The sequence below is a fragment of the Micropterus dolomieu genome, linkage group LG19 (genome assembly GCF_021292245.1).
Source record: "Micropterus dolomieu isolate WLL.071019.BEF.003 ecotype Adirondacks linkage group LG19, ASM2129224v1, whole genome shotgun sequence".
Lineage (NCBI taxonomy): Eukaryota > Metazoa > Chordata > Actinopteri > Centrarchiformes > Centrarchidae > Micropterus > Micropterus dolomieu.
Genome location: NC_060168.1, coordinates 5,455,802 through 5,464,409, shown reverse-complemented (window position 1 = coordinate 5,464,409; position 8,608 = coordinate 5,455,802). Strand labels below are relative to the sequence as shown.

The following is an 8,608-nucleotide window of genomic DNA, read 5'->3' as shown; positions in this document are numbered from 1 at the left end:
GGCCAAAATACATTTCTGATCTTCTGCTTCGTTATGAACCATCCAGACCTCTCAGGTCGTCTGGGGCAGGTCTGCTTTCTGTCCCCAGAGTCAAAACTTAACCCGGAGAAGCAGCGTTCAGTTATTATGCTCCGTAGATCTGGAACAAACTCCCAGAAAACTGCAGCTCTGCTGAAACTCTCAGTTATTTTAAGTCAATTTTAATTCTATTTAATTCTATTTTACCCTTTCAATTTCCCTTTGTTGCTTTTATGTTTTATGTAAAGCACTTTGAATTGCCTTGTTGAAATGTGCTATACAAATAAACTTGCCTTGCCTTGCCTTGCCAATTTCACATGAACAGCTAAAGGTGTGAGTGGATTTCTAAACTGAAAGTGTGGGTTTGATGAAATTTCAAATAAGGTTTTTAAAATGTTGATCTGGCATTGAGAATAAAAGTTTGTTATCATTCTGGAAAGAAAATACTATAACATAAGCTTAACTTATTAGTTATGCCACCCAGTTATGCTGGACAATAGCACTCTATTATACACTCTATAACATTGTCAGACTCGTGATAGATAGTTTAAAAAAAAAATTTATATAGCAAAACTAAAGATGTCATCTCTTGTATTCCACACATCAGAATCAGAATCAGAATCAGTTTTATTGCCAGTTATGTACACATACAAGGAATTTGACTCAGGATTGTACATTGCTCACGATGTGCTTACTTATACAATAATAAAATAATAATATAATAATAATAAAATAAAATCAGACACAAACTACAGAGTAGACAACACTAATATACACACTATGAACAAAACAATATAGACATATTGACAAATAGTGCAGTGATCAGAGTGCAAAGGATGCAAGAGTAAACTATTCTCATTATGTACATGTTGAAGGTGGATATGATATACAGGTACACATACATGCATACATGTACACATGTACACAGTGTGATGGAGCATAGTGCAAAGGATGCTGGAAAAAATAAATAAGATGTATGACCTTATGACCTGAGGTAGGTGTATTGGTATACAGTATATACAATATGACATAGTATGAACAGCACTGAAATAGACAATGGTGAATAAATAAATAATAAGTGGAAACCAGTAAACAGGTGCTGATTAGAGACAGAGTTACTAGGTTATTGCACAGGAATTGTTCCTGACACTGTGAGTCAGAAATCAGCTGTTCATCAGAGTGATGGCTTGTGGGAAGAAACTGTTCCTGAGTCTGTTGATTTTGGCGTACAGTGCTCTTTAGCGCCTACCAGAGGGGAGGAGCTGGAACAGGTTGTGTCCAGGGTGAGATGGATCTGCAGTGATGTTTCCTGCCTGTTTCCTGACTCTGGAAATGGATAAGTCCTGAATGGAGGGCAGGTTGGCACTGATTATTTTTTCTGCAGTCCTGACTGTCCGTTGTAGTCTGCTCCTGTCCTTTTTGCTGGCAGATCCAAACCAGACAGTGATGGATGCAGAGAACAGAGGAAGTACATCCTCTGCTGGGCCTACGTGATGAGAGTGTCGGTGTTGGGCTCCCACTTCAGGTCCTGGGAAATAGTGGATCCCAGAAACCTGAAGGATTCCACAACAGACACAGGGCTGTTGAGTATGGTGATGGGGGGCAGAGTGGGGGGGCTCCTCCTGAAGTCCACGGTCATCTCCACAGTTTTGAGCGTGTTAAGCTCCAGGTTGTTCTGACCACAACAGAGGGCAAGCTGATCAACCTCCCGTCTGTAGGCTGACTCATCACCGTCCCAGATGAGGCAGATGACCGCTGTGTCGTCAGCGAACTTCAGGAGTTTGATAGTTGGGTTCCCTGAGGTGCAGTTGTTGGTGTAGAGGGAGAAGAGCAGTGGGGAGAGCACACACCCCTGGGGGGTGCCAGTGCTGAAAGTCCGGGTGCTGGATGTGATGTTCCCCAGCCTCACCTGCTGACTCCTGTCAGTCAGGAAGTCTGTGATCCACTGACAGATGGAGGCTGGCACAGTGAGCTGGGTGAGTTTGGTGCTGAGGATGTCTGGGATGATGGTGTTGAACGCCGAGCTGAAGGATCCTTGCATATGACCCTGGATCCTTGCATATGACCCTGGAGAGTCGAGGTGTTGCAGGATGTGATGCAGACCCAAGTTGACTGCATCATCCACTGACCTGGCAAACTGCAGGGGGTCCAGCAGGGGGCCTGTAATGTCCTTCAGGTGGGCCAACACCAGTCTTTCAAAGGACTACAGATGTCAGGGCGACAGGACTGTAGTCATTTAGTCCAGAGATGGAGGGTGTTTTTGGGACCGGGATGACTGGAGCGTTTGAAGCAGAAGGGAACTTCACACAGCTCCAGTGATTTGTTGAAGATCTGAGTGAAGATGGGGCCCAGCTGGTCCGCACAGATTTTCAGGCACGATGGTGAGACACCGTCAGGTCCAGGAGCCTTCCTGATCTTCTAGAGGTCAGAGGGGGGACGGTGACTGTTTGAAGGTGACGTTGGAGTGGGGAATAATCTAAGTGACCACTTACCACTAAAGGTTAATCATGTGGATCACACATTTGATTTTGCTGGAATAATTGAATGTGACAACTACATTTTCAGTATGGGGCAGATGTTCTCATCCATAAGAAGTTCCAATAAGGGCAAATATAGTATATACACCAATGTCTGCAACTGGTCAATGTTATGTGATCAGTTGAGCTACATCTTAATTATTAAATATCATAGGCCATATATACATTCATACATCCATCAACAACTGCCTGGACACCCTGTACAGGTCACCAGTAACACTAATGATATTAATTAGGGGGGTATGGGGATACTTTCCCTGAAAAATTTGGGCTTTAAACACTACTTTAAACAATTCTGGTGAATTTTTCTGCACCAATTTATTGAGGAAATATCTTTATTTATATAAAAGGAAACACAAAATTCAGGTGACAGTTCAAATATAAAAAATATATAGTGTAATATAATGCAGTAAAGCTCTGTATTGCTGTCAGATATGTTTCTCCTGTAGATCAACTTTTCTCATTTAATTTAATCCCTGCTGAGTCTACATACATGCAGACAAGCCTGAAGTAGCCTAAAGTCTTTAAATGTGCATGTGGCACCTTTTCACCTCAATGATAAAAGTATTCATTTTTATTCAGTTATAAACTCCTTTAAAAACTTTAAAAATATGAAATTAATATTGTGCGTGATTATCATTGATGTTTAATGAAGCTAAATTTAGTGACGCCGTGTATGTGACACGTCTCAAACCTGGCTGAAGACTTACAGCCAGTGGTGGAGGTGGACGGAGGTCCAGGGTCCTGCAAAAGTGGTGAAAATCCGTCCTGCTGTTGCTGTCCTACCCATTAGTTGGGGAGGTCTGCTGGTAACTGTCCCTTTCGCAGCTGTCCACGGCTGTGTCCTACTAAGAACAGGGGTTGAAGAGGCGCTCTGCCTGGATGATAATGCAGGCCAGCCAGTCGCATCACAAATCTCAGGGCGCTGGGTTCTGCCTGTTACTCGTCCTCCCATTTCCCATCTCCAGTCACTGCAGTACAGGCTAGTACTATTGATAGGCCGCACTCGCGTAGCACTTAGATCATAAAAGTGTTAAAAATCTATACTTTATCTGAATAAATGACAGCCCAAGTGATTTAAGTACCCAAGAGCTGCTGCTCATAATTTCTATTTGAAAAAAAAAAGAATTTAAGCAAAAGAATGCAAGCAGAGGCAAGAGAAAGCAGCAAAGTGTCCGCAACACTGTAAGAAAGCAGGAAGCAAACTGTGAAGCAGTGTACTGCTTTATTTTGAACTGGTAATGTACTATGTACATGACTGAGATGACCCTTCACATAAAAAATAAGACTACATAATGCTTTGAACTCAGCTAAGCCATAATTTAGGAAAAATACCAAAACAAATTTTACACTGTGCTGGGTGTGTGCTTCTGGCATACGAAAATGAGTTTGTTTGTAAAAGGTGATGCGAAGTTGGCATTATACAGGACAGCCTCTGGTCAGAGATGTGGTCAGGATCAAGCCGGTCAGGCTGAGCAGTTAGTCTGGTGTGTGGACAAAGTGAGTTGTGGCAGAGTTGGGATGCAGTGCTCAACAAAGACTGTTTGTTCAACCAACAATGTTTTATGTATGTGGTTAGTCTTTCATCAGCACACTCAGTATTCAATTTACATACTGTCTACTGATCCGGCACTGAATGTTAAGCTGTTTATGCTCTCTCAGCCACTTTATTCTGACACCGAGATGTATGTGTGGAAGTCTGTGTGTGTGTCTAAGACGGATTGCCCCCCCCCACCCCCATGGTTGTGCAGTATTGTGTTCTGGTAGTAATGATGGGTTCTGTGCCTCCCAGTCTTTCTCCCAGCAGGACATACACATAAAAGGGTCCTTCTCAGGGCAGCCATGCGTGTGTGTCTCTGTGTTGTTTTTTGCAATTGTGTGTGTGTGCATGTGTGCGCATCTTTGTGTGATTCTAAGAACATCAGTTTTGGTGGTTCATGCTGATTGTACCTCATACTGTGCGCGTGTCCAACCCATCAAGGTTCACATTGGAACTCTCGCTCTCTTTCTCTGGCTCTATCTCTCTTGCTCTCTCTTGCTCTCACCTCCCCCTTTTTCATCTATCTTCCCGTTCCCCTATTTCTCCTCCCTGTATGACATTTCTGCTGTCCTCAGACAACTTCTCTGCACTTCCCCTGTTTGTATCAGTTATTGGATTTTACCAGGGGAGCCTCTTCCTTTTGCTATTGCAAATCAAAGCATCGACACTTCAGAAAACAACAGTTCTTCTTGGACAAACTTTGGGTTCCACACATTACAAAAGCTGTCTAGCTTAGAATGTAGTGCTATTGTTGAGGTGGAAGCAAATGTTTGCCTTCCGTCATTTGCATGAATTTAACTGCTGGACTGTTTTGCTGTCTGGGTTTATTTGCTTTACACAGCCAATGTACAGACATTCGCTGTAGCTAGCTGTAACAACATGCACACAGACTGTGTGAGTTTGTGTGACACCAGAAACTCTAGTTCTCACGGTTACTACTGATGATAGCTAGCTTGAGGGAGGCTGCTGGAGTACAGTATTACAATATAACAGCATCAGTCGTCTCCAACTAAATCTCAGCCTAGCTCACATAGTTGGCTACTATATGAACTGGCTAAGCAATACTTAGACTAAAGATACTTGGTGATTCAGTCAGATTTCAAGAAAAGCAATGTCTGGTCCAGTTTGGACAGGGGAAGACTGAAGGGACATGACAGTTGACAAATCACCCTTAATTTATTTAGGTATCGTGAATGTTCAGGTTCAGACAAGGTCGGAAACTAATTATTAGATATGTCTATAATCAAAGGTTTGTTTAACATGAAATGAATGCATACACACTTGTCAAAATATGAACACACTTAAAATTGCATTGACGTCTATAGGATCTTCATTTTCTATCCCCCAAAAAACCAGGACGGCCATGATGTTTTACAAAGTACCTGTATGGGCTGGTCTGATATATTGCAGCTTATTAGCTGTTTTGCATCATCACCTTTATTTGTACTCCTCTGTCGGAGTGGTAGGGTAGAGTACTAATAAATCTTTACTCAAGTAAAAGTATAAAAGAACTCCATAAACTGCTAACTAAGTACAAGTTACTTTGTGTTTTAATATTGACAGAGATCTTCAAAAGTCATTTTAGTCAAGTCCAAATCAAGTCTCAAGTCTCTTTTTGGAATAATAATAATAAGTGTTTCATCCACTGTGCACCAGGTCAGAAACAGACACTGTGCAACGTGGGTATTTCTAGGAAATGTACTTTGCTTTGCATGTTGATTCTCTCTAATTTAGCTATTTCTGTTTAACACAATGAATTACTTAGTCTACATGAAGGTATTGAAAGGATCACTTTAAAATAACATACTTACTAGCTGCCTCACCTACTGTTGTTGCCTGTATCCGTTCTTGAAATGGACATGTAGCCAGCCAAATCACTTGTTTGATATGAAGGGAGCTGCATATGATTTGCCATCTCCAATAGCTCAGTTACCCAATGCAATTTGATTATTCCTAAAGCATATATAAGCATATAGCATGTAAAAAGCATATAATATAAGCATATAATAATCTTTACAACGTGAATAATTATTATGGCAGTAACACAGGAGCAGCTCATTGCTGAATGAAGTAGGATAAGCCTACATACAGAGGAAGAGGTGTGCGACGCGTAGCCCAACAGGACTGATGTATCAACCCATATCTCTCTCTATGCTTCTCAAAAATAACTCTTTCCTGTATAAGTAACAGCTGGTAGCCAGCTGACTGAAAGCCAAAATCAGTTTTACTGGTGACATTCTATTTAATGAATTCACCATCGGGCATCACTATTAAACAAATAGCAATGAGAACTAGAGAAATAAATAATTTCATCAAATGAAAGCCATGCTTTGCACAATGAGAGGATTCTGTTAATATATCAGAATCAATCTAGCGACCATCTGATGAAGATGTTACAATGTGTAGCCTACATTTGAGACAAAATACTGTTAATATGCCGCAAGTATTTCTGTTGGCTTATGAAAGGGCGATGCAGGCTGCTTTCCAACACAAACACCAGTGGCATGGTATTCATTTACAGGATTTTAGTTTAGTTTAGTTTAATTATCTCCCTTCATCTCTTATGTCCTCTCTTAGGTGTGTTTCCATCCTCAGCATCCATCTTCCCCCTCCATGCCTCCCCCACTGACTGTGTTGGAGCTCATCGGGAATGCTCCAGCGACCCCCGGTGCGAGGCGCTGTACCGGGGTTTGGAACTGTGTGCAGCCGACCCATCGATGTCCACACTGGGGGTGCAAGCAGCTTCCGAGTGCCTGGAGAGACAGGACGCTCTTTTGGCCAAACACCCATCTCTGTTGGCCTGCAAGTGCCAGCGCGGTTTCCGAAAGGAGGAGCAGTGCCTGCGCATATACTGGAGGGTTCGTCTGCTGCCAGGTCAGTTAGGCCTCTGCTGGGGCTGGGGTGTGGGGGATATGCTTGTAGGTCTGTATGTGGGTGCATATATATGAAGCTGGGCCTCCATCTATTAGTTCATTAGCTTTACCAGCTTATCCAATGCAAGGTAGTGGCTAAAACCTATCCCAGTATGGAGAATGAGAGGCGAGGTACACTTTGGAAAGGTCAACAGTTTATCACAGGGCTTAAAGATGACTTATTTATGATTATGATTTATTCATATAATTGTAAGGGGGTTGCCTTTACTGATGACCCCACCGAATTATCTCCTGCTCTGCAGTTCCCTTCAGCTCTATAGAGCTTTTTAGTGTCTTTCAGCCAGCAATTTTACTGTTTTGGTATACTGTCACAGCTCTCATCAGCATAGTTTCCATCAGCAGCAGGCAGTTGCTTAGAGGATAAAGGATAAAGTTGGGCATATACTTTATTTTTCTAAAAAGTCCCTTTTGAAATACCAAAGCCAACAATGTGTTACCATCTCTCAATACTTAGCCTGCCTGTGGCACTCAGCCCAAACCTCATATTTAAAATATTCTCAATAATAACAAATGTTCAAACAGGAGGAAATTTGTTGGGGAATATTTTCATTAATCCACAGATGGTGCTCTAGTGTAGTGTATGTGGGACCGAATGTCACCCAGTGCAACAATGAGGCTCACTGATGTGTTTTTACCCCAAAAAGGAGCTGCATAGCATTCTTTTGATACACAGACAATACTTATGGAGTATATATTGGTTCAGAATTAAAACTAAACGTCCAAATTGAAAAGGGAGAGAGAAAGGGCAAGGGAGAGAGAGAGAGCCATAAAGAGGGAGAGACGGAGGGTGGTGGGAGAGCAGCCTACACAATATACACACAGAGGTACAGACAGTAAAGGTGATGTTGCTATAGACTGAATGAAAAATGGTACAGATATTTATAGTAGAGTTAGTGTTAATAATCGTAATGTTAATGATTATAATAACAATAATAATAATAGGACTAGTAACAATAATTGTAGTGGAGGGTGTTGAGCAGAAACACGGGGGCTGCAGGTGACTCGCAACCACAGATCCAGACTTCACAGCTCCAGAGCCAGAAACACCTGCAGGAAGTGATAGGAGGAGAGAGGAGAGGGACGAGAAAGCACAAGACTACCAGAAAGGGGAGAAGTTGTGTGCAATAATGGGATGAGGTTGCATACAGAGGGAGAGAAAGTAGAGGAGAGAGGAGCTCAGTGCATCATGGGAAATCCCCCGGCAGTCTAGGCCTATAGCAGCATAACTAAGGGATGGTTCAGGACTCACCTGAGCCAGCCCTAACTATAAGCTTTATCAAAGAGGAAAGTCTTAAGCCTACTCTTAAATGTGGAGATGGTGTCTGCCTCCTGAACCCAAACTGGAACCTGGTTCCACAGGAGAGGAGCTTGATAGCTGAACGCTCTGGCTCCTAGTCTACTTTTGGAGACTCTAGGAACCACAAGTAACCCTGCATTCTGGGAGCGCAGTGCTCTGATGGGGTAGTAAGGTACTATGAGCTCTTTAAGATAAGATGGTGCCTGACCATTAAGAGCTTTGTAGGTGAGAAGAAGGATTTTAAATTCTATTCTGGATTTTACTGGAAGCCAATGCAAAGAAG

General features: G+C 42.4%; 1 protein-coding gene across 1 annotated transcript in view; it reads left to right on the top strand.

Annotated features, from left to right (window-relative positions):
- Nucleotides 1-8,608, top strand: part of LOC123958345 (GDNF family receptor alpha-4-like) — a 111,847-nt gene that overhangs the window by 36,702 nt on the left and 66,537 nt on the right. The window contains exon 2 of the mRNA XM_046031669.1: nt 6,673-6,969. Coding sequence (XP_045887625.1) covers nt 6,673-6,969 — 297 coding nt within the window. The remainder of the gene's footprint in view (nt 1-6,672; nt 6,970-8,608) is intronic.